The sequence below is a fragment of the Chelmon rostratus genome, chromosome 4 (assembly GCF_017976325.1).
Source record: "Chelmon rostratus isolate fCheRos1 chromosome 4, fCheRos1.pri, whole genome shotgun sequence".
In the NCBI taxonomy this organism is placed as follows: domain Eukaryota; kingdom Metazoa; phylum Chordata; class Actinopteri; order Chaetodontiformes; family Chaetodontidae; genus Chelmon; species Chelmon rostratus.
The window spans coordinates 12,388,863-12,415,291 of NC_055661.1; the positions used below are offsets into that span (position 1 = coordinate 12,388,863).

The window sequence follows — 26,429 nt, forward strand, 5'->3', positions numbered from 1 at the left end:
CATTCACACTAATATTCCACTATTATTCTGAGTATTACAATATTCAGATTTTAATATTAGTTATTCAGACTGGAAATGTTCCTGTTAATACATGTGGGATAAGCTCATATGCAATGCATTCATTGCCTGTTTACGTTCAGCTTTGTGTGTTGTAAACAAACCAACTAGCCAACAGTTTGCATGGCTGGGGTAGAGACGCACAAAAGACATGCCCAGATTTCTGGTCTGCAGGAGAAACTCAGCTACTTTGAAACATTATAAAAGACTTCCATATCAACAGGTTTTTGAATATGCGCCAATATCTCAATGCCAACCTTTTCAAGAGGGCGGCTGAACAAATGAAAGAGGGGAGCTGTGCTCATTAATCGGAGTATGCACAGGAATATTAGTGGAGTCTTTTTCACAATAAAGGCAAAAACCTGGAATATTAACATGCAGAAGATATTCCACGCTTTGCCTTTATTCCAAAATGACAATATTCCTGCTAAACTGTTGCATGATCCAAAATTTGAAAAGGCACTAAGGACTGAGAGTGTGGCTCATCAACTTTCCCTGCATAGATTCTCCAGCAAGTCTGAATTTAAACCGGCAACTTTCCAAATATGAACCTGCTTCTCTGAGCTTTAGGTCAGTGCTGCTGTAAATAAGTTTTCTGTGGGAAAGGACACAGTAAGGAGACACAGGGGAGGGACAGTAGCATCATCTGGCATTAAAACTAGAGCATAGACACCACACATAGCATCACACTTTGTTTACACTGTGCATCCCGTACAGAAAACATAAACCTGAGACAACTGCATTGTTCACTGACTGATAACCAGTCGAGTCAACCTGAGCCTAATCCAGAGGAGGCTGCTCACAGGAGCACAGTCACTGTTTCCTGGAACTATTCACTTTTATCTGCAAGTCAATACATTTCCACTTTTCGCTCTCAACAACAAACAGTATTATCAATTCAAGACCACTGTAAGTTATGTCTGAAAACATTATGCGGTTCACAGCCTTTGGGAATATAGACAACAAAGTAAATGTTTGCAACCAGAACATCCTAAACTCTTTCTAGAATTAGTGTTGTCTAAAAATATATAAAGTGCACCGCGCATTGGGATCATGTGGAGGAGACATGACTCTGAAGAAGAAGTTCACATAACAGCAGACACAGTCAGATGAAGACTGTGGAGAGAGTAGGTCAGACGAGCGACGAGCCAGCTACGTTTATCTTCAGCTCTTCTGTTTCGAGTTTGAGTTTTGTTTTGAGTTAGTAGAACTGGTGGTATTCAGTTTGTGCTGTTTCACATTTCCTGTTTACGGGTCTGTTACAAATTTAATACTGGCAGAACCTAAAATCTTACATAGCAAAATTTCTTGAAAAATTAGCAGACAAATTGTGCAACACCTGGATAGTTCAAAGGTTTTTAGAGTATGAAGTAAACATATATGAGAGGGAAACTGTAGGTTATGCAATCTGTAATTAATGCATAAGAATGACTGGACCTGCATGACTCTGACCTCTTTGGCCTGTTTTGAAATAATTCACCGATAACTAGCTTTCCTCAGTCCTTCAGTGACTTCAGTATCAGTGCTTGTGAGCAAGGCAGCTCACCCAGATCTTTGGCTTCATTGCTTCATTTAAACATGACTTTACGGGTGCATTTGATATAAAAGGAAGATTTTCCACCATTTCCATTTAAACACTAGTTCTTATGGGAAAAGAAACAACACTAAATCTCATGCTATTCCTCCCATTCGTCTTCTTTTCCCAAATATCCAAACCTGATCTTAGCCCATGTTTGTCTCTTAATCTAAATCTTATTGACAGTGGACACAGCTCTGTTTACATGGGGGCTCTTCCCTTGGTTAGTCTTTGTTTTACTTACCCATAAAGCCTGACGTCAGAAAGGCTAGCACTTCCTCCCGAGGGACGACCACAAGAGGATGAGCTGTGAGAAGTGAGCATGATAAAAAAAAAAAAAACCCACAAGGAGATTCATTTCTCCCTTCACTTTGTCGGACGTGTTATGTAACCTGCAGAACTCACAAAACAACAAAATCAAGTTGACCCCAAATTGACCCCTGTGGGATACCATAGTGACCAGGACCATCTCAATGAACATGCTGTACTTAGAGTGAGACAAATAGTCCCCCGACAAACTTGTAATAAGTAGTTTATAACACACTGTCATGTAGTTGTTAGTAAATATGAGGACATTTTTAAGTTCAGTATTTGCCAATAATTGTAGTAACTTCTCTTATGAAGCTCTCTTCTATTTTACGTTATTACACCTGTGTTTTACTATATTGTCATTCATTATCTGTTAATACACTAGCCTACACTTATGGCTGCCCAAGAGGAGTTATAGTTGTTGACAAATACATTCTAGTGCATGATAAACTGTTTATTACATATTTATATACTTTTTAGAACTGCCAAATAGAGGAAATTAATGTAAAGTGTTGCAGTTTTCTTTGCTAATAACCCGATAGCATAATTATCTAATCATTTCCAACCTTGACTGTTTAAGCAAGGAAATAATTGCTAAAATATATTGTTCCTTCGCACATACAGCATTTAACATACATAATGTAGAAGCCAAGTGGTACAACGTTAGCTCCATTTACCATTGTGGTCACAAAAATAAACATTTATAGGTCAGCATCTCAGTCGGTCTCCTCTTATATGAAATCAAACCATCCAACTAAAGTGAAACAGGGCTGTGGTTCATTGATTATGCACAGACAAAAGCAAAAACTTTCTTCTCTCCATAAGCTACAGACGCGTGAAAGTCCCTGACACCCGTTAAACAAAGCATGAATAGTCTAGACACTTAAGTTAGATGAGTTTATATTCTTAGAGAAAATAACTTGTTAGAGAACTCATTATAACAAAAAAGTAATCTGAGTACTCTCATGCATGACTTTGTTACACGTTACCCCAACACTCCCTATTAACATGTGACAAGAAAACCACAACTGATGTGCCCCCACCCCCAGTATTTGAGCCAGATAACAATCAACAATAGCAAGCCTTTCTTTTTCCACTTACACACTTTAAAGTCATTCATTTTTCTTTTCCTTGTGGCTGTCCTCTCAATCAGCTCATGTTGACTACAGGCAGAGCAGCTTAACATCGACCCCTAATGTCTCAACCAACCACAGCCCGTCGTCTTTCCCTGCAGGGAGTTACACCTCCCCTCAGCAGATCGGATCACTCCAAACAAGGAGTCTCTCATGGAGGGGCAACAACAAGTCCTAGACAGGCCGAATCAAATTACTCTCACAATAATATTTACATTTTAGGCATTTAGCTTACACCCGCTGAGCCACTGGCAGCGTGCGCAGGAGTACAGTAAGCTTCGCTTCCTACAGTAAATCTGCAGTGCAGGGAACCAGAAGTGAGGAGGTCAAGGGTCAGAGAGAGAGAGTGGCCTGATGCGACAGCCAGGAACAGGAGGAATGATTACAGCATGCAAACAATGTTCGAATGTACACACAGGCACCTGATGATTGTTTCAGGACAAACTTTACAAACTGCGAACCTTTAAGCCACCAGTGTGTGTGTGGCTCCACAGGGGAGAGCTCTGATTGGCTGCTATTTAAAGGGCTGTGTACCTATAGTCTTTACATTTTGACTGATATCTTATAGAAGTAAAATTGGCTCCTCCTTTGTTTCTGCCAGCGCTGATGCTATAATTGCCATAGCAGCGAGTAAGAAAAGTGAAACAACCATCAGTTCAGACGGCAATTATATTTGGGTTTTACTTCCACTTCGACAGAAGAATTGTTTTACTTCCTGGAGTATTTGAGTATTAAATCTTATCTTCAGTTTATTTTCTGTTTAGGTTTCTGAGCTATTTCTGTTTCAGCTTTTTCCAGACGTAACTTTTCAGTTCCTAATTCAGTTGATGTACAGTTTTGGCTCATTGCCGCTAGCTAATGCCAGCCTTTCCACATACTCTGCTGAATGTTCTGACCACAACAGCTTTATTTCATCAAGGGAGGACAAGTTTAACGGATTTACACACATTGTTCCAATTATCCGTACACGTTTTTATTTTTAATGCATCAAATAGACAAAATAATTGCACACAGAAACCATTGCACGCTGCCTGCATTTGATTACTTTGGTTGTCTCACTTCTGAGGAGCAGTCATGTAAAGAGGAGGGAGAACTTTAACAAGCTGATACAGGTACTGCTGAATACGGCAGTGTTGATGTCAGAGACCCCAACAATACCTGAAGCCCACATTCAAAAGAATCAGAGCAGTCACAACAACTCAGACCAGCAGCTGGCACAGACACAGACAGGCTGAAATGATGATAATTGATCTGATTTCAGTTATTAATCTTCTTCCACACATCTCAGATGACACATCCAGTCTGTGCTGTGTGAAAACAAACCTCTCCCCTCCTGAAGGAAGGAGGCCAGCTTGATACAGAAGCGGAAATTTGATTAATTATTGGTTGCGTGTTTCAGCTGCTGTTTGGCGTCACAAGGTTTGACACTTGACTCTGATGGTATTCGAAATACCATCCAGCTAATAGTGTTTATTTACAAACCTCCCTCTCAAGGTGTGCAGAAGCAAAGATCCTTGCTTGCTCAGTTGCTTTCAGACAACTTTACATACAAAATGTGAAAGTAACTGTGCAACATGTGGCGGCATGAAAATGGGCAAAGACACTACAAAGGATTTACTGCTTTTGGAGGCCTTAATTTAGCTCAAGTCTCCGCCTCCTATGCATTTCAACATTATCCAGAATATATGACACTGAGCTCGGCCACAACCCCTACATGCTTTAAGAGTATTTACGACCGTATTGTCTTGCATTCATGGGACATTGTGTTCTTTTTGCCATGGAAAGCAAGACGATTGGGCAATACGTTCAAGTCAAAACTTACTCGTCTCATCAGCTTACCCCCACCATTGTTTTTCTGCTCCGCTCTCTGAGAGAGAGCGCTATGTGCTAATCTTACGCTCTTTCCAAGAAAAATACATTCCTGAACGCTGCTTTCATGTTTGTCACATTACGAAGGAGAGAGTTTCTCCCTGCAGACCTGGCTGGCAGCCAGCTCTCCCAACCAAACAACTCGGCCACGTGCACGTCGCATGGGAGGGGAAATGGCTTGCATATGCCTTCTACGCATGTAACACAGAGGGAATATATTCACACTATCTGACCAGTTCGCTGTGTGTTTGAACAGGTAACCACAATCTAAAAACTATCTGAAAAATGCATTTGTCACAAAGCTGAAAACTCAGCAGTTTTTCTTCCCTTAGTTTAAAGTTGTGTTCAGGACACTTTATGTTGCTACAATGTCTATTGTGCATCACACTGAGTCTCATAATGACCTATAATGCACTAATAATATATTAGGACCATACCTTATGAGCATAAATAGGCCTTACAGATATATAATTTCTATCTCATTTTTCATCTTCATTGTTATAAATGATCTATTGCAATCAATTCTGTTAATAATTTGTCTGTATATGTTTGTTAATTAAACCTGCAGATGTAAAGGCCTTAATCTCAAACCAGATTTTAATAAATTTATTCTGCTCTCTGACAAATGGACACCAGAAGTAAATAACAATGGATAAATGATCCTCCTCATAGATGGAGCAGCAGCGCTGCAGTAATTTCCATGGCTGAGTATGGGTAAAAACTAAGACATGAAAACCTTCTCAAATGTCAGTGTTACTAGTGTTAGCAGGTGTTGATTTTCACATACTTTAGGCTCTGAGCTCACCTTCTGTTTCATGTCTCATAGAATCACACCGTGGCTTGCGGTGACGGCACCTCAAGATACTGAGGATTGACTTATTTGTTAAAATTCATCACATCATGCATTTTGGGCTCCGTGTGGAGCCTCCATTGTGCTGAGGAAGATCCACGGACAAAGAGCACCACAGAGGCCTGAAACAAAGAGAGACAGATCATAAGCAACACAAAGCAACAAGCAGATTTTGTGGAGCCCTGAATTACAACCGAGGGAGGAGCAGACATAAACAAAGCTGCTCTTTTTTGCATGTTGTTTGGGATGATATTTGTTCTTACATGGTGTTTCTCCCCTTCCTGAATATTCTGGAGAGCAGCATGGCGTGCAGCTCTCTGCTGTCTGCTCTGAAGTTACACTGATATCCATGAAGCCTTGAAAGGGGGCAGGGGCTGCAAGCTGATCACCCCCCACCACATCTCTTTAGCATCAACAAAGCATTGATGTAAACCAACGTGGACATCCTGATGTGACAGCGCGTACGCCCAGGCATGCGGGCATCACATGGTCGGAAGAGACACTTAACGGGTCAGATTATCATCTTGATGTTGACTTCTGAGGATTAATTCATGACACACGGTTCAATTATGAGACACAGAACTGAGAGGTTTTGAGCATACGTGTTGAGATGTGCTGGACACGCTTTTTAAAAAACAATAATCAACAAAATCAACACATCTTATTCAAGGATATGAAAAATATCTTATGAGACTAGAATCTCAATCATCCTTTCATTCATTTAGTTTGTTCCCATGAAATTCGGCACACGCTTCCATGCCCCCCTCAGGATGAATCATTCAACACTTTCTAGCCATTTGCAATAGCTTGTTGGTTACTTCTTTGCTTTAAGTTAGTCGGCTTGTTAACTTTTAACAGGAAAAACCTGTTTTGTTTGAACAGTGTTTTATATTACTCAGACCCATGCAAGGAAAACCTCCAAGACATGCAAAAACTTTGCACAGAACAGAGACTGAAGCCAATTCTTGGGCCCTAAAGACAAAACATGTTGCATTTGGCCATGGATGGATCTACACACTCAAGCACCCAACAAACACCCTGCATTCCCTTCAAACACAGCACAGAACAAAGCCTTATGATGTCTCCAAAACAAGCCTGTGATAAGTGCTCCCATTCAGACGCCCGAGTGCTGGGAGAAAAGCAAGTACTTATTTTTGGTTTGTCTGCCACCGTTCCCTCAGGTCTTGTTGTGATTTTTTGGGAATGTAAGCCAATTCTGATTTAATGATTGCAAAAGTAAGAAGGAAAGCAAGTCAGAACGACTGACTTCCTCCCGGCAACCTTGACAAGTCTTCTCTTCTCAGTCTTATCCTGATTGTGTTCTCTTTGTATTCACTTATATTTGCAGAAGAAACAGGAAACAATGACGCAAAATGTGTCCTGATAAGGCTGACTGATGCCACTCTAGCACATTACAGCATTACACAGCTCAACAGCTCTGTTACAAGAAGGCCCGAAAGAGGAAGTGTGATATTTAAGGGCCCTTGGTCTGCTGACTGTTTGGCTACCACAGTGTCTCAAAGCAATGTAACTCCAAGTGCACTACAGACAGGGTTAAAAAAAACATCTAGTAATAGATACACATTTAAAAATGTAGTGTGTAGAAAATCAGCAAAACATCCTGTCTTCTTCTGGGCCTGTGGAGAGTAACGCTCCCAGGTTTCTACAGAGCATCATTAGGGTCTGATAACTATTGAACTAATACTACTACTACTGAATAAGTGGGGTCATATTTTTCATTGTCATGTGGACAACTGTGTTGTTGACACAATGAGGAGACTGAATGCACTGAAAACTACTGTTACATACCAATGGTACCAGTTTATTGCATACATTTTTTATCTTTCACTTTTTATCCTTCTATCCTATGCATATTTTTTTCTACTCTGTATTTCACTGCACATATTGTATGTCCTGTCCTGTCAACGTAAAACTGAAGGCCACAGTCTGCATGAGGCCTCAGGCTTTACTTGATTCTGTCCTTTTGAAAATGACTTTACTACCATCAGTCACTGGGTTTTCCTCAGGATGAGAAGTACTGCAATGTAGAATGAGAGCCCAAGTGGGGAAATCAGATTCATATTGTAATGCTATTTAAGTGACTGTAAATCCACTCATTTACTTTCACAGACACAAACTTCTACAGACTTCCAAGACTTTTCAAGGCCCATGTGCACCCTGTTATATTATTATATGTTATCTCTGTTCTAATAAGATGCAAATCGCATTAGAGAATTAGTGTTACCAAATTAGCCTTTTTGACTTTTTTCATCATCAAGCGACTCAGTGACTCATCTTTGCTGTCACAATGAGGGAAGTTCATGGCACAGTTACACAGAATACTGACTACACCGCTTTTTGTGTTCTTGGTCATAATTTTGAAGAACTAGTTGTGCTGATTCTCCAGTTTTTGGTAAAGACGGTTTAGTCCAGTTAAGTCGTCGCTGATCTCCCCTTGTAACACTGATGACAACACCAATGTCAGCCAGACCATGGAGAGTCAGCAAAAACTCCCAACTAGATCCTGGATCGTGATGAGCAATGGTAACGATGGCTGCCAGACGGAAAGAGGTGTGTGAGTCTGTGATTTCACTTGCTCATGGTTCAGGAGGCTTTTTACAGTGTACACTAGAGACACATGGAAGGTGTTAAAGGTTTATTTTTTGCAGAGGATGCTTGGACACAATTTGACCCCTTAAAAACAGGAACATAGTTTGACGTCTTTGTCATTTACAACACAACCTGTCCAGAAACTTCTTCATTCATGTGAAACAACGCATCAGCTGATTGTATGTATGAGTCACCAGATTGCACCCATAGTACCGTGACAGCGAATCAATGTTCATACTATCAAAAAAAAGTATTAATATTAATTAAAAAACAACTTATTTATTACATAATTGAACTTTCATCTTCATCTGGACCTAATTTTTTGAGCTGCTTAGGCTGTCACTTTGACTACATGTCTTGCAGTGCATGAAACTCAATATGTTGTCATTAAGTCTTAAACTCCCTCAGCTTTAATGTGCTCTACACATGAAGTAAACAGGATTTGGATCCCAACTGCCCATTGGCCCACAAAGGTGAGGTGAGTTAATATTCGCAGATGGGTTGGTTGGTGCCGCTGGCTGCGATGACTTGTGATCGGTTGTGACTGAGAGGGCGGGGCTGGAAATGACCATTAGGGCCTGAGTGTTTCTGTGTGTGTCTCTAAGTGTGTGCATGTGTGTGTGTGTGGTGGTGTGATCAACCAAGGCCTTTAACAGACAGTCAACAATGTCTGGACAACTCTGGCAGCTCATAATGACTCACACACGCTCACACACACACACACACACACACACACACACACACACACACACACACACCTACACACACACTCTGCTCAAGTATGAAGAAATTTCAATGTACAGCTGGTTAATACAAGTCAGGTTTAGAAAGGCCAAAATCACACACTTATACAATAACCTCTGTCATTAGATCCTCAGTTTAGATCATTAAAAACTCCACAAACCTCAGGAAGGGAGCCACGTGAGGAATCCCTCATCCAGACATGCAGCATAGGTGCGACAGCTAGTGACTGCTGAGTGCATCCAGGTCGCTGTATATTTCCCCTACTATGCATTTAGCATAGCTTAGCTCAACAACAGGTCTGTCAAGAGTGAGAAAAAAAAACTTTCAGCTGCTCAGAAGCTGTTTTCTACATTTTCTGTAGCATAGCTGGTTATGAGAAAAACAAGACTTTATTAGGTTATGCTGGAAAATATATAGCCAAGACTGTGTGCCACCCCTGTGCACACACTTTCATGTAGTCTAGGTCAGGGACTCTTTTGTCATGGTTTGTTCCATTTGGTTCCAGTTGTAGAATTCACATTTCAACACTACAGCATACAATGATATTCTTGTGTGATTACAGCTTTGTGGCAACAGTCTGGGAAAGTTCCTTTTCTGTTCCAACATGACAATGCCTCTGTGCACAAAGTGAGGTCCGTAAAGAAATAGTTTTCTTTGTTTGTTGTGGCAGAACTTGACTGGCCTGCACAGAGCCCTGACTTTAACCCCATACAACACCTTTGAGATGAACTAGACTGAGGCATCAGTGCCTGACCTCACTAATGCTCTTGTGACTGGGAGCAAACGCTCCAGGTATGAGGGTGTCCACATACTTTTGACCATATAGTGTATTTTCCAAGTAAGCAACATGCAACAGTCTTTTTCTCAGAGTGAATTTTCAAAACAAGCCTGTGATAAGTGCTCCCATTCAGATGCCTGGGTGCTGGGAGAAAAGCAAGTCGTACTTATTTTTGGTTTGTCTGCCACCGTTCCCTCAGGTCTTGTGATTTTTTGAGAATGTAAGCCAATTCTGATACAGTTACAACTGAAACGACATAAATAATAATAGTGTATGTGTGTGTGTGTATATATATATACACACACACACGCACACACACACACACACACACACACACACACACACACACACACTTTATGTGTGTGTGTATAAAGCCCTGCTCTTAGATGACTGCATTAGTGATAATAAGGTTGTCACAGGGGACATTTTTCTGATTATTGTAGCATTTCAGTGCAGGGCTTTTACATGTAGCTGAGGGTATTTACTTTGTTGCTTAAGTACTAGTACTAAACTTTTACTTAATTTTAGTACTTTTACTTAAGTAAAGGATCTGAATACCTCCTCCACCACAAACTAGGAATAAAATGTCTTTTCTGTGACACCTTTGCAGGTCACCTACTTTTGACATGTCTCCAAGAGCTACACCGAACCTGTGAAATATTTCACCAAGAGAGCTGTTCCTAAATGTTTCTGTGACACAGTGGTAGCACAAACACACACTTCACATCCAGAGACTTGTTCATTTGCAGTTTGTGTCATGCAGCCACCATGTAATTCACTGCTCCTCAGAAACGTAATTAGGGATTGGGGATACGCTGCCACTGCGCCAGTTACAGCTTGTCCCAAACATTTTGTAAAGGAAACACTTTGTCTCTCTTTGGCTCATGTGATTATGTTAACCTAATTTAGTAGTGAACAAAGACTTAGAGGAAATAATCACTGGTGGTCTAAAGCAGTTTTTGTCAAGTTGAGCTTCTTCTGTACATTTGTAGGAGGGGGAAACCAACAGGCTGTACGTTTTTTCTGGGAACACGTCGCTATCTGAATTTTTCTTCAAAGTTCCTCAGATTTTGTTGTTGTTGAAGCAACCTAAGAGTTGCAGCAATCATATGTCTAGATTTTAAAAACATTTAAACTCACCTCATAATTCTGTAGTCTATGTCTTTCTATTTGTCCTTCACTCTGAAACTCTGAATGAGAAACTGCGTTCTAAGGTTCTTCCTTCATTGTCGGTTGTTGTCCGTATTGTACTTAAATACAAGAGAAAATTCACCATCTCTGTTATACTCTTGAATTGCACTTGTAACATTTTTTTACTTAATCAGGTCAAGAAAACAGATGTGCTGAAAGACCTGTTGAACATGCGGACTTTGAATCTGGGCCAAAAAACACCCAGAGGCATGACTGCAGGTATGCAGGTTACACTGAAAGTGTCTAAAAGCATGTGAGACAAATGTGCTTCAAATATAAAAAAAAAGTACTCAAAAATGGCCCCTGTGACTGTTAAATTATTATTACTCAAGCATTAATGTAAAAACAGCATTTTACTGTTTTTAACTGTTTTATGTAAGGCTGAAACTAATGATTATTTTCATTGTTGCTGATTATTTTGATTATCTTGGGTAATAGTGATATTTTGTTTGGTTTGTCATTCTTCAGAAAATGGCCAACACTATTATCCAAAGCTCAAAGTGACTGCTCGTTTAATGAAATCCTTAAAATAATTACCAGGAAAAGGCAGCAAATCCTCACATTTGAGAAGCTGGAACCATGAAGAGTTGCCTAATCAACTCACCAGTGAATCCATTCAGCTCTAATTGTGTATACTGTTGGGTAGCTTTCTCTGTCTCTTTTAGGAGCTCTCTAGACTGGATCCGTAGTTGTTTGGAAATTATAATTGCATGATTATATTCAATGAAACTTAATGAGCCTCATATGGAAATTTTGTAATGTAGCTTACAGTAACAGTGAAGTCACATTCTTGTAATATGTAGAATGTGTATAATGTGTTTGTTTTTCGTTTTTAATGTGACCAGAGTTTGCTTTTGTGAATTATATCTGAGAGAAGTAGCAGGTGTATATAAAAGTACATGTGAGCATCGAGGCCACTTTTCTATACAGCCTGCATGCAGGCCTCTGCTGGAACCGGACTGTCTGCTCCAATACACGATTATAGAAATAAAAAACACCAAGAAAACACAGAATTACACCACACCATTTAGATGAATACGCACAAACATAATAACTGAGCTTTTATTTCACACACCAAACCGGACGGACCGGTTTGAGTATAGCAGAAACCAAAGTTACACAATATTTAAAAGATGAAGTGAGTCATTTTAACTCAGAACAGCAATTAGAGGCATCACGCAAACAAGGATTACAGGAACACGGTGGATATTGCGGGATGGCAGACAACCTGATGCAACGTTGTGTTCACTTCTGTCACCACGTCTGTTCCCTCCACAGAAAACACACAGGGTCACTGTAAGGTCACTGCAGTGACCACCGGGAACACTTCGGGGTGTCAGACGGCTGGATGGTCACCCTCACTCCTGTCAGATAGAAATACAATTGGATATTTTGTTTGTTAACTGGATATAATAGGTTTACACTGATTGAGTCTTGTGGCATTCATGCAGTTTTGCTTTACATTTACCGAGGAGCAGGTTGTTCATATTTGAAAGCCACCTTGACATCATATGGTCTAAATCTAGTCTTTGTCTGGTAAAAGAAAACAACTGAATTTAATCGTTAAAAGACTGAACTGAAGCCTTGTCTGTTTCTTATGATTCGCTGTCTGTGTTTAGGGGGTTAAACCAGTTGTTAAAGAGGACTACTGTCAAAAGGAAAGCTAAGGTGTTATGGTCACAGAATTTCAGGAACATTATGTTTCGATGTGTGTTCTGGGATGGTAAAGACATTGTAAACTGTTTTTACGACTGTTTTTCCTGCTAGAGTTTGGCATCATTGCATTTTTTCCAGCACCACGTCGGCTTTAATTCTGTATTATTTTTATTGAAGGTCTATTGCCATGTCTGAAATCTAAACTTTTGGCAGTTTTGCCAAGTAATCGTCAAAATCTATGTAGTAACTAACATTATACTAAAAAAATATGCTTTGCAGAATGTGATTATCATAAATGAACAAAGACTTAATTAGTAAAAAAAAACTTTTCTGCACTTGTGACAGCTTTGGTCTGTTTTTGTCTATATGATGAGAGGGAAACTGAAAGTTGTAATTTTAATGGGGTTAGGGTTTGTAGCTGAAGCTCCATCAGAGTGGCCAGGTTCAAGCCTGCCTCCCTGCTGAGGTGTCTGTCCACTCAGATCTGATTCCTGGATCAGGTGTACTGAGTGTTCACGTCCACCTGCTGAAAGCTGAGCTCAGACTGTGTTCCCTCGCTGTGTCTGAGCCAGAGGCCGGCAGAAAAACCCTTCCTGTTTTTAAATCCACTGATAGAAACTGTTTTCATGAATAAAGAGAGACTTGAATGTGACAGCTCCTGTGAGATGATGCCACATCACTGCAACTCCTCCAAGTCCTAATCAGGTACTGAAAGAGTCCCGTCAGGTGTCAGTATGTTCGTGCGCACAGGTTAGCTGAACAGAATGAGCACCCTCTACTTACAGTACATACACACACACACACACAAATATATCAACACCTCTGTATTTGCTGCTCTGACCTCTGAGCCTCCTGTGGTGAGAGGCAAGAGGGAAGCCTTTTTTTAATTAAGGCTGGTCCAAATGTTTACTTCCGTTCATTTTTCTGATTCTTCTTAATTAAGTGATCGCTCTATAGAACTGCTTGTTTTGTTTGATGTACAGTTCTAAATCCAAAGGTTTTCAGTTTTAAAACAGAGAAACAATAAATCCTCACACTGAAGAAGCTGGAACTTCTTATAATAAGGCTTGATGAATTACTGGATTCGTTATTTTACTAACTATTAGAGAAAATATTCCGACATTGTTATCTGGTTTCATTTGAAATGAATTTGGTCTGACATTCTGACAGAAAGTATTTTGAGTATAAAAGTTTCTCACTGGGTGCTCGTCCCTCCTCAGCACTGCCCTGAACGCCTCCTTCCTCAGCCTGGCCTTCAGCCATGTTTATATCTTTGTGTAGCTCTTTGTTGAATTCACTGAACTGCTTGTTTGTTCCTATGTGTTGTGTTTACATGTGGCAAAAAAATAAAAAAAAAAAAAAAATAACCGGGGGGCCTTGTTGCATATTCATGCAAGCAAAGTACAAACTGTACCAGAGGACACCAGATGAGCTCCATATATCAGCTGAACTCACTGTGACAGATAACGTAGTGGTGAGGACAAGCAATAACCGCTGAGCAGCGAATGAGAAGCCCCGATAAACTGGATTACGGAAGTGCACAATATTATAGCTGTCACTGGCGAAACTTCAGTTTGTAATTACGGTTTTGATCCTCTGAGTGTTGCTTGTTTTTCCGCTGAACCCTGCCCTTGGCAATAATATAGTTTTGACTCATAGTGCTGAACATGATGTACCATTCCAGCGGTAAGCAACGTGCTACACAGAGGCCCTCTGACAGTTCCCTAACAAAGTGTGCAGCTTACATGCCAGCCAAGGTTCGAAGGATACACCGAAGACAAACATCCTTTTGAGTTTTTTTTTTTTTATTAGAAAAAACAATTACAAAACTTTGGCAAGATTGTGAACCAACAATTGCATTTGTATAAAAATACATTCGTTATTTTCAGTGCGTGCCACCAAAGTCGCACAGCTGACCCTGAAGACTTCTTTCTTACTCCGAACAGTCTTTTTGGAAGTTGAGGACAAATCCTCGAGTCAGTTTTTTGGAATGGATTTTCGTCCGTGTATTTCAGTGGCATCTCCAGCTTGAGGCTCGACTTGAACGCTGAGCAGTGTGTTCGGGTTGAGCTTCACAGAGCGCCCCACGGCACCGGGGCATCTGGCTCCCATCAAAAGCTTCAGGCCACATGGCTCAGACTTCTCCTCCTCCTCCTCCTACTCCTTTTGTTTAGCAGCTGGGAGAGCTAATCTACGAGCCTTGTTCAGCTTTATACACAAACTGCTCATCCTGTTTAATCACCGTGCTAAGATCAACGACCACAGCTATCTGACACTTCAGTGCCTTAAGCCTTGCATTTACACAACGTTTCTCTTGGAAAACGCCCACATACAATTCAACCATTTTTGTTGTAAAGTTCTTTCAGAATACATTCAGCTCTATTCATCTCTATGAGAGAACGACTCCCTGAAACTCTCATGCAATCTTCAACGGCAGATAATTAAGGCATACACATTTTTCCCTTTTTACATATTGTGACCTGCATGCATAAAATACATCTACGTCTGCTTACTTGACTTGTCTGCTCCACCTTCAGATACAGTATGTGCTTGAGTAACAGTAGAAATCATCACAGGCACACTATGCATAGCAATGTAGGTTGTTAAAATCTACTGCGCTGCCAGTACAGGGGGAGCTGGCAATCGAGGATAATAATTGCACTTCTCTCTTTACGCCACTCAAAGTTGACAATGTGCTTCTAAGATCATATGCCGACTTATCAAAAGCGTTGTGTTTTTCAAATATCAGACCACCAGGTGCAACTCTGACGACTCTGTCAAAATTCGCTTCACATGAGGGAATCCTTGACTGGGAGGTATTTGCAGCTCGTGTCACCAGGAGCCAAAGATCACATGGGGAGGACAGGAACTGATGGCTTGCTTTCTTCACGACAGAACAGGAAAGCGTCCACTTTGCTTTATGGACTGGAAACAAAGTGGCCTCCACTGGCATCCAGTTCCTGTGAGCTCCGTCTCCTGACCTCTCCGTGGCGCTCCAGTCCCCCACCACGACACTTGATGGGACCAGGCGCCATGTGTCAGAGAGAGGTAAACCAGGAGAAGACAAATCTCTTGATTCGTTTCATTAATTTAAGTCGCTTGACGCTCAGGCGGGGCTCGTGGTTCAACACGTCATGCAGCGAGGTCTCATGTTGAAGGGCTGAGGGTTGGGGTCAATCTGTAGGCAGGAAATGGAAAGAGAGGATGAAGGTTAAGCAAGCTGATATTTTCATCTTTCTCTCAGCAAAACATCCAGCGCTATGATATATTGAGCCTACATCCACTGATTTGTTTTCATGCGGTTACTGTAAGACAATTCAGCTGTGTTCTCAAGAGTTTCTTTGGAAGGGAAAGAAGTTTAAAATTCATCTACTCAAAAAAAAAAACCTCTCTCTAAACTTTTACATATGCCAATCAAACGAAACAGTGTGTGTAGTTTCCAGCATTTGGTGACTCACCTCGCTGTATACCGGCGGAGGTCGGAAGCGAAACTCTTGGACAAAAGCCATGAGGGGGCGCTCCAGGATCCCACTCAGGTCTTCGGCGGGCTGCTGGACCACCGCATTGTTGCGCTGCTCGGCCTCCTCCTCCGTCACCACGGAGCTGTAATCTGGAGGAGCTGCAGGGAGAGAGGCAGGATTAGTGCCCTGGTCTGACTCAACAGAACAGCACAGGTCCAAACACTAAGCCGCTGAGTCATCACTGCAGTTAAAACTCTTGAAAAACTCCACATAACACTTTCTGCCTTTTTGCACTAACAAACACTGACTTGATCCAACACGAGTCCCTGCTGAAACGAAACCTTTGTTTTGTTTATACGTGTTGGCATCTGACCCAGTGATATTTTGCCAGACAGTGATCATGGAAATAAAAGGGAGAACAACTGATGGAGGTTGTAGAAGCTCTCTGAAAGCCAACCGGAGCAATTTATCAATATTTAGTGACAATAAGTGACAAAGACTCTATGAGGAAATCCCACTGTTAAACCTGTAAAGCCCCTCGAGCCTGTTTTTCAGTCTGTTTGACTATTTGTCTGGTCTTATGAATCAAAATCACTGGCAAGGATTTGCCTTAAGCGTGCAAACATCCTTAAACACCGACTATGGCTTATAGATGCTCAATTAAATGTGTGGAAAACAAGCTGTTTCTGTCCATGTCTTAATAACTATCTGTCCAAATCCAGAGCTGCACATGTCTGTCTGTCACTCACTGCAGTATTTGAGGACACTTACGCTCAGGCTGCTCGGGGATGGCCATGCGCAGCCACTCCAGGTTGACGCTGTACTGGCTGCTGACGCTGGAGGTCCGGCTGCCGAAGGGATGGAGGGGGATGGTGCCTATGACTAGCGGCAGCTCCAGGCACAGTTTGGACGTCCCGGGAACGTCAACGCAAACCTGGCGGAAGAGAAAAAAAAAGGGGAAGTGTGAGTGACGTCTCGGTGGCGTGGGAAGCGGCATCTGAATTTCTGAGAAATAAAGCAGCTGTCGGCCGAGCTCACCTTGAGCATGTACTCCACTTTGATGATGCGGCACTGCAGGATGGAAGGACCCACAGGTGGGATCTTGATGGCGCGACCGTGCCACGTCTCCCTGCATCTGGTGCCCACAATGTCCCCGCACAGCGTGCCCACCACCGAGCGCTTCTGCTTCTTGGTGCCGCGGGCGATGAATGTCTGTGTCTGAATGATGTAGGCTTTGGGCACCACTGATCTGGAGGTAGAGTTGTCGAACTCCGCAAAGACGGGTATCACCTCACCTGCGGAGAGGGAACGTACGTTAGCAATTACAGACACTTCTAAAGTGGGCTACAAACGCCGTTTTTAGGAGGAGTTGTTTCAGGTGGGAGCTCTCACCTGGTGTGTAGCCTTTGCGGTCGATCTTTGCAGTCACAGACACCTGCCCAAAGTTGCGGTACCACGCCCGTGCCATCTTGTCCTTCGTTCCAGCCTGTGGCGCCTGGGAGTCATGAAACCAAATGAGCCAAGTGCCTCAAAACACCCAGAAACTCATGAAGCCTGTCAGGACACATGAAACGTGAGGGCCCGCATGCTCACCAGTAAGGCCGGTGTGTTGATGTCGATGGGCTCGATGACTGTGAACTCTCTCTTGATCTTCTTGACGGTGGCCCAAGGCCTGTGTAGCTTCACTTTGACCCAGTAACGGATGCTGCCGTGTTTCCCCTCGAAGGAGGTGACCAGCGTCTCCTCAGGCAGCTGGAAGCTGAATGGAAATTCATGTCTGCCAGCAGGAAGGACGGTCACTTCACCATTATCTGAGGAGAGGAGAGAAAAAACAGATGAACTAGAGTTACAGCTCAGTCACTTGGTTTCAGGTGATGATCAGCAAGAACCGCATAAAGCAATATAAGACAGACATAAAACAATAATAAAAGTTTCATAACGTTTATCTCTAGCGATTTGATTATGTGGGAGGTGATTCACACAAAAAAGAATGGCAGCAAATGACTTCTTAAGAAGAAGCAAAAGAAGATAAAACTGTGCTAAGCCTGCACAATTAGCTCAAACTATAAAAACAAAACAAACACAAGAGACCTTTAGAAATCCAGATGAATAAAGTTGACTTAGCAAGAGGGTGCGAACAGATCTTTTAAGCATGACTCTTGTTGAAATAGAAATCTCTCTGTCTGTCTCTGCAATCACATGGCTCCTGTGCTTGCTCAGAGGGGCGGTTCCTGCTCCATTGTGCTGCCTGAGAACATGTTTTCCTCGAGCTGTATTACACAGCACGTCTCGACTGCTCTGTTTTTTTCCCCCTCTTGCTGCACAGGTCCACGAACACGTGTTTGCGTTTAACAGCCTCAATGTGTTTTGTGTCCCTTTGTTAGCCGGAAGCTCCAACTTGATTTAAATAACAATACTGTCACTGTCAAATCCTCATAATGGGTCAAGTGGGTTGCTGTGAGCTTCCTGCTGTATGTGCAAAAAAGCCACACGAGTTCCTCAACATGACAGGATATTTTTGTAGAATACAGAATCGAGCAGTGAGACTGAACTCTGCAGGAAATCATCATAAAACTGCTGAAGCCCCGGCTGTGAATTTGAAACCAAAACAACCCTGTGCCCAATGAATGGAGAGAAAAACCCGAGGCTCTCCCACGCAGCTGAGGGGGGAAAACAACCCTGACTTTCTTCGAATAAGTAAAGTCTAAAGTCAGTAGTTTCTTTCAACAGATGTTTTCACAATGAGAAAGGAGCGCAGAGACAGATGTTGCAGCATGTTTTGCTCTCTTCCTACACAGTGAGGGTTTTTACGCTTCTATATAGACTTTCATACAGCCTCATGTGAGAGAGGAAACAAAAAACAGGGTCCTGTAAGAGCTTAATCACTTGCTTGTTTTGAGCAGTGTGGATCCGGGTGTTTAGTTTGACATTTTTAAGTTGAGTAACCAAACAACAAGTTAACAACTATCTCCCAAATATATCATGCAAGCTTAAGTTTGACATTTGCCCCGTCCACAGAACTTTAGATGATTCAGGCAACTGTCTACAGTAGCAACAAGTGGATAAATCAAGAAAAACAACAACTCCCTTGCAAAACCAAGTTGGTGGGCATTAATGCAACCAGAAAAAGCTTTTAACTCGCTGACCAGCTTATGAAAACAACGCTGTTCCCAGTCTGCAGACAAACAACCAGCCCAGTGTCCCCAGACATATAAACCACTTTCATTATTGTTTCTGGGCATCTGCTCCGCGAGTCGACGCCGGTTTTGATGCGACACTAGCTCAGTTTCACAAGTTTGCACGCACATGCTGCACCCTCTGGTTTCTCCCCCATCACCGAGCCTGCACAGCGGACTGACCTGCCTGCAGCAGCACCTCTCTCCGGTTCAGGTACTCCACCTCGTCGCTGTAGTTCTGCGTGTATGCGGTGCTGGAGCCGGCGGACCGGGACTCGGTCCAGTGCACTTTAGCGAATCCCTCGGCATGGAGCTTCAGGGAGTCCACCCGACTCTCCCCGGACAGGTCCAGCACCACCCGGCCGGACACCACGTCCCCGCTGCTGAACACCGGAGGACAGTCCACCTCCGGAGAGTCGAAGACGATGTCAAACTTTTTCAACTTGTCGAAAATCATTTTATTTGCAGGTTGTGCGAGTCCTCTGAAAAAAGAGCGTTTCCTCTATTGTTACTCTGCAGGATGTGAAGTTTGCTGAAGAGGATCTTTGGACGTCTTCAGCTCACTTGTTTAAAGACCAAACTGTTGATCTCCGCCGGACTGCGGACCTATTTGGAGGCTGAGGAAGTGGGCGGGATTTCTGGGTTTATTACGTAAGGCCTCGGGAGAGCGCAGAAGGCTGGTGTTGCTGCCTTCAGGTGCTCCGTCATGGCGCAGACTTGTCAGTACTGAAGTTGTGAATAAGAAATGTGGCTGCATTTCGCTACTTGAGTGGCTCAAAATGAAAATAAAACTTATACGGAAAGTTTTTAAACGGTGAACAGAAGAAGGTTATTCATGTTTACAAATAACAAACACCCAGGATTGGCACCAATAATAGGCCTACAAAATGAGATGTTTTAAGAATCATTGTACAAAGGAGGAAAATGTCTTACTTCCTTTACTGATCAACCTTCAATTATCGCCGTTGTTCTGTATTCTTAGGTCGAGGTTCATACTGTTATCTTGCTGTAGGAGGAGACAACAGCTCCAAAATCACCAGAACAAGCCCAAAGACTGAGAACAAAACCACCTAATGATGCCAGCATGACCAAAAATGAAAACCACCATAAAGATGAAGTTTCATGACCGCAACTCGACAGTCACACAGCTGAGAGCCACGTCTTGACAATTTTTGGATGTCATGTAAAATTCCCACTTCCTCGGTTCAGTTTAGTTGGGTTACTTGTGTGCTGCTCTTTTCACAACTGCCATATTTCCGGACTCAGCGTGAAGGCAACATAATAAACATGCACGCTGGGTGTGGAGGCAGCAGCAGTGAGGAAAACAGGGCCAGGCGATGATTGATGGTTACAGGTTCTTAGAAGAAAACAGGCTTACTGAGCATGCCTCCGTCTGGCAGAGATCCGCCCAGCGCAGCTCACAGGGAAATAGTTTGACTCTGGACCAGAGCTGTTTACTTCACTTCTTCCATGTCGCTTTGAACATACCGTAACACAGCCTGGGCTGCTGCACACATGGAAAACACACAGCTATGCACAAAAGCATGCAACTTGTGCCACCAAATCCCCTCATGAAAAACAACAACAGTAGTTCTACCGTCGATAGCAGCACACAGGAAAACTACATGTCCCCGACTGTAGAAAAACTTGCACCAACTAGATCACATGCATGAAATATGGCACTCATGCAGCTTTTTCCCAAAACACCAAATCCATTTCCAACATTTGCAAACAAAGCAGATTCTGAACAAGATAGACCTTTCTTCTGAACTCTGCAGTAATCAATAAACTAAACAAAAACTTTCTGAGCTGTGTTAGTCTCTTCATTCAATGCAAAAGCTCTCAGGTCTCAGGCAAAAATCAAGTCTGGTCTGAGAAAAACAAAGTTGTTTACGCCTTTGTTCCCTGGGATGACTAGTTAGCTCTCCAGCGCCACCGACTGGCGATGTTGAGGCAGTGTGCACAGCTGCAGGACGCCCGGGATGCATGCATACAGCCTGAACTGGACTGAGATGTCTGGGAACAGTTGTAGAGCTCTGGATAGACGGTGCCCCCAGAATAATAAAGCAAAACTGGGCTTCAGGAGGGGCTTTCCAACTGAGTCTTCCCTCACTGTTTTTATTTTACTCCTTGCATGTTAAGATAAAGACAGAAAGTACTAGTGAGTTTTCCTGCATCTTTCTTCCAGTATAATCAGTTAATAAGTCAAACGAAAATATGAAAAGTCCTAACTAGCAGCAGAACTCTGACATATTTCGCAGGACGGTGCATCAATTTGTCAGTTTTTGCTCAACATGCATCCAGGAAGCTCTGGCCTCGTGTGACATAAAGCCCAGCACGCCACCTGCTGGTGACCAGCAGCAGAAGCAGCCCAGCTCTACGGGGGCTCACTGCCTCAGTGCTGATAAGATGAACATGGGGTCCCCTGCACAGAACGATGGTCCTGATAAACCCTCGTGCCTGCCAACATGTTTACTGTGCTGCAGACTAAAGCAGATGTATTTATCCTGGGTGAGTTTCTGTTTGTTGACCTAAAGAGCTGCTGAGTGCACAACATCGCAGAGCAAATATTTACGTTGAAGGCCCACAAGGCCTTTAGAATGTGCAACTCTTTTTCAAAAGCTTTCAGCACCTAAAACTGGAACATCTCCTCTTCACTGAAACTCTCAGATGCATCTGTGCCTTTAAAGGAAAAACAATCAGTCAAAAAATATTTTTTATGGAGAGCTGACACCATATTGTACAATGAATGGAGAGCAGCAGCAGCAGCTGCTGCAGCAGCAGGCTGTGTTGTGCTGGAGGAGGGCGGGCGCCGGGGGAGCCACGTGTTGTTTTCCTGGTTGCCCAGGCAACAGCAAGCTGCATTTTTCAAACGGCCCCCACCCCTTCCTCCTTCCTTCCTTCCTCCTCTGTCTTTCACTTTCTCTTCATTTCTGGTCCAGAGTAAACAGAACCAAACACAACATCATCATATCTACTTTTTCACATTTCTATCTACTGCTTTGGCCCGTCGTTTACCAGGTCCAGAAAACCGACTGTGTTCTGAGAGGATTTGAGATGCATATGAGAGGGTTGAAGCTTTGCAAAAACTATTAGCACTGTTGTTTCCTGGACAGATTCTGCAAATTACAGGGGTCTACAAGATTTTTGCAGGTCAAACCAGCCAGGTACTGGCAGCATCTTAGCCTCTGCTGGTGCCAGTAATAGTCCACAATCCAGAAAATGAAACTGCTGTTTGGATTCAGTTATGTTTCAGTTGTATGGATATTTTTGGGTGAGGGATGAAAAAGCACAATGACCTCTGTTGTACTGGTGAAATCTGTAACATAACATTTATACCATTTTATAACTGAAACATTTCTATACCATATAGTTTTGATTTTGTTTCCCGTTGTGATTTTATTTGATATTACTGATTTAATTCTAAATATTTATCTTCAGTTTCGTTACTCCTTGTGAATTATGGTTTTGTTGTTTGTATATTTTCAATGGCTGTGTGGAATCCTATCATATCTTATTTGTATCAATATTTAGTAGCCACCTGAAGTTAAAGATGCATTAATCAAACCATTTTTATTGTATCTCCAAATTGATGAAATCATTTGAATTTAATTGCCTGATTGAGAAGTCCTGTGTGGTGACATAAGAGTTTATATTTCCTAAAGCCATATGTATTAATGTGGCATAATACATTTTCTGGAAGTGAGACATCGTTAATGGAAAAAAAAAAAAAAAAAAAAAAAAAACAGAACAAAAGCATGTAAAATGATATACACATCAAATTATTTAATGAAAATTATGCAAAAATCATCTAAAAATCCAGTATCACCATTTAAAAACTGGAATGCAATGGCCTAATACGCCCAGCGCTATCGTGAAACTTCTGAAGGATAACAAATAGAAATCACCTTAAACTATATATTTGTCATATCGCCCTCCTCTGTGCTTTATTTCAAAAGAATGAGAGATGCAAAAGAAACGGTCTGCAGCTGAATGAGAAGCATCTGAACTGAGCAACAATAATGCTTGAACAATAAGTTGACCTACATAAACTGATGCACCTCAGTTAATGTGTGATGTGTTACCTTTTTGGTCGTCACAGTGTTTAGGCAAGATATTAACATACAAAACCTGCCTAGTGTACCTTTAACCACAGTGCGCTGTGCAAACTGTTTGTAATGATATCCTACATTCAACTACTTGTTTGGCTTCTGAGGCAACAACACAAATTTTGCCCCTAGTTGGAGACGTGGACTCGTGTCCATTCATATTTACCTGTCTGACCAGATGGGGAGAATTGAATGAAACATTAACCACTGTCTACAGTTTATTTACTCAGTCACTATGGCCTATATTTTCTGCCTTTCTGATTTTTAAGCTGCCTGGTGCCTTTCACACCGGGGGGAATTTTCACACAGTACAGCATTTTGTCCTGTACAACATAGGACTCAGTAAACCGGTTGTGTTTATTTGGACGCAGCACTAATGGATTTGTGTTTAATGTTAGGTTTATGTTATCTGGCAGATGTATCTGGACAAGCCGGTGTCGACCTTTCTCCCAGGTTTCCATGCAACACATTTGGCCCAGGTGGCTTCATTTTGCAAACTGCAGCAACTATAAGACACAGTGGCCACCAGCTGGCACGTGACAGCAGTCTTTACACCGCATTATTCAGATGAGAGAGAGAACCTTTTCACCCACCAGCTGCAATACATGCTGAAATACAGTTACTATGTATATCACAGCAACGCTACGACGATGGATGGTATCTTGCAAGGATATTATACAGATACGCAAGGGAACAAAAGAAAATGCAAAAACTGCAACAAAGTCAGCACAAATTCTTTCACTGGACCTGTTTGGCTCTCTTTCCTGAACAGGCACTACTAAAATACATTAATGTTGCTAAATTACTACTAACATGGTTTATGGTGAAAAATGAATGACATATTACATGCAAAACCTTATATGCAAATTTTATTATGCAGAATTATTGCGTATTTCAGCAACAAAAGCATGAAAACAAACCAAATGGTACATTTAAAATGGAAAAAAGACTAGTTGGTTACTTGTTAGAAGAAGCCTCACCAATTATAATTCACCTGGGGTTCACTTGTGATTATTCTACAACCAGCATGATAAATAAACAGAGTAAATGTACTGAATATTAACCATCCAGGTTACTAACGCCATCTGAAGCTTTCACCACTGACCTCGGATCAGATGCTGTCTCTTCCTGAAGTATGTGATCTTGGAGGTGTAGTCGTTGTAGACAGAGTTCATGCCCCGGTTCTCCAGCCAGTGTGCTGTGGCCACCCCTCTTCCCTGCACCTTCATGGAGTGCACTCTGGTGTCCCTCCGGAGCTCCAGCACCACCTGGCCGGACACCACCTCCCCTCCGGTGAACGCTGCATCAGCCGGACCATCCAGCTCCAGTGAGAAAGACTTTATGGAGCTGACCGTCATCGCTATGAGTGAAGACAGTTAGAGTAAATGAAAGCACACATTTTGACAGTGCTGATGGCTAAACACTAACCTGTGGCTTACAGTAATGTTAGAAGTGTGTGTAGACTGGTTTTCAGGTGCTGCAAAAACCACACTGCAAATAACCAGAGCCAGTTAGAGGCATGATTTATGCATCTCGGGCTCCTGTGGAAAGGAGGGGACCCCAAATCAAGCCAAGGTCCTGTATTCACTTTTTAAATACTATGTTGCACTGCTATTGGAGTGGTTTTCATTATGCATATTCCATTAAACAGACTGTAATGTTAGTTTTTGCTATTTTCTCTCAGAGATCTTATTTTCGGGGTGGGGTTGGGTGGTTCTACTTAGGGTCCCTGACATGCCAAGGCCAGCCCTGAGAGTAGTCACTGCTCTGCAGTTTGCTTTTGTTTATAAACGCGTTTTCCGAAGTCTTTAGTAACATCAAGCTTCAACACTGCTAAACAACCTGGTTATTGAAGAAGTCCAGTGTAGTTTACCGTGTTTTGTACAACTTTAATATTCAGACAAACTTCTATTTATTTATTTTCATGGTCGTTAAACAATTTCTGTGTGAATGTTAAGAATATCTGAAAGCGCAGACAAATATTCATACAGACATGACGTCAATTAACAGCAAATAATTCATATTTTACCTTAAGTCTACATCATTGAAGTAATATTGTGATAGCAGCTGGATACCTCTGCTACAGCATTGCTCGGTGGTTGTTTTCCGTTATGCTTGCTTATGGTGAATTTCACGAGCCAATCAGCCAATCAGGATTGAGAAGCGGCACTACGTTTTCTAAATACAGTTGTGAGCGTTGAGCTCACGTTTACAGGTCTCAAACTCACCGGCAGGAAGGGAGCGAACAGCGGTCTTCTCAAAGGCGAAGCGTGCGGCAGAGGAAGCGAACTGCGTGTTTACGCTGACTGGACGTTGAATGGAAGCACAGACTTTATAAACGGCGGCAGCTCTCGACGCCCAGAGACACAGCAGCTCACTGTTATACACCAATGATGAAGAGCACATGCGAGTCACGCCCGCCCACTTTAAAAGGGCTGAGGAGGAGGAGGACAGCGTGGACTGGCTGTACGTCAAGTGACGCAGAACAACAACTTCCATTTCCGGCCTTACCTTTCAAATTTAAACTACGTGTGCCGTGTTTCACATCTCCGTTTATTAATTGTTTGGGTGTAGATCTGTGTGTGAACAGGATCTTAAAAAAATACGCCATTGTGGAAGGATGTCCAACATGAGGACACATAAAATACTTGAATTTGACCGTTAACTCGATTTTTGACGTTGAACGTAGGCTTTTATTTTGAAGGCAGCGTTTGTTTTCAGTTAAAAACGGTCAATGCCTATGAAGTAATTTAATCTCGTTCCTTATTCTATATCATAACTACACATAGAACAAGAACAGGTACAGAACATACAAGTATGGTGAGATATTATGTAAAAATAGTATATCAGAAAGTAGTACAAAAAGCATGTAACCAAACGGAAGAATTAAGTAAACTAAAATGAAAACTA

General features: G+C 42.2%; 1 protein-coding gene across 2 annotated transcripts; it reads right to left on the minus strand.

The window, feature by feature from the left end:
* Window positions 1-14,557: 14,557 nt before the first annotated feature.
* Window positions 14,558-25,870, minus strand: arrdc2 (arrestin domain containing 2). Of its 2 annotated transcripts, XM_041935145.1 has the most exons (8): window positions 25,748-25,870; window positions 24,625-24,879; window positions 17,828-18,045; window positions 17,627-17,729; window positions 17,273-17,529; window positions 17,006-17,168; window positions 16,232-16,392; window positions 14,558-15,951 (listed from the first exon to the last, which is right to left on the minus strand). In XM_041935145.1, exons 2-8 carry the CDS (start codon window positions 24,875-24,877, stop codon window positions 15,898-15,900), a joined length of 1,209 nt encoding a protein of 402 aa, XP_041791079.1. In that variant the 5' UTR covers window positions 24,878-24,879; window positions 25,748-25,870; the 3' UTR covers window positions 14,558-15,897. The 2 variants fall into 2 exon arrangements, with proteins under 2 accessions (XP_041791079.1, XP_041791078.1); XM_041935144.1 differs by lacking the exons at window positions 24,625-24,879; window positions 25,748-25,870 and adding an exon at window positions 19,594-20,005.
* Between the last annotated feature and the right edge of the window lie 559 nt (window positions 25,871-26,429).

What these genes read in the sequence shown, in the direction of transcription:
- arrdc2 (XM_041935144.1), bottom strand. Translation starts at nt 19,867, where the DNA reads ATGATTTTCGACAAGTTGAAAAAGTTTGACATCGTCTTCGACTCTCCG. An exon ending in AAGTGGAGTACATGCTCAAG is followed by an intron (nt 17,169 to 17,272) that starts GTGAGCTCGGCC and finishes CTCTTCCGCCAG; the next exon opens with GTTTGCGTTGACGTTCCCGG. An exon ending in CTCCGCCGGTATACAGCGAG is followed by an intron (nt 15,952 to 16,231) that starts GTGAGTCACCAA and finishes TCCTGCCTACAG; the next exon opens with ATTGACCCCAACCCTCAGCC.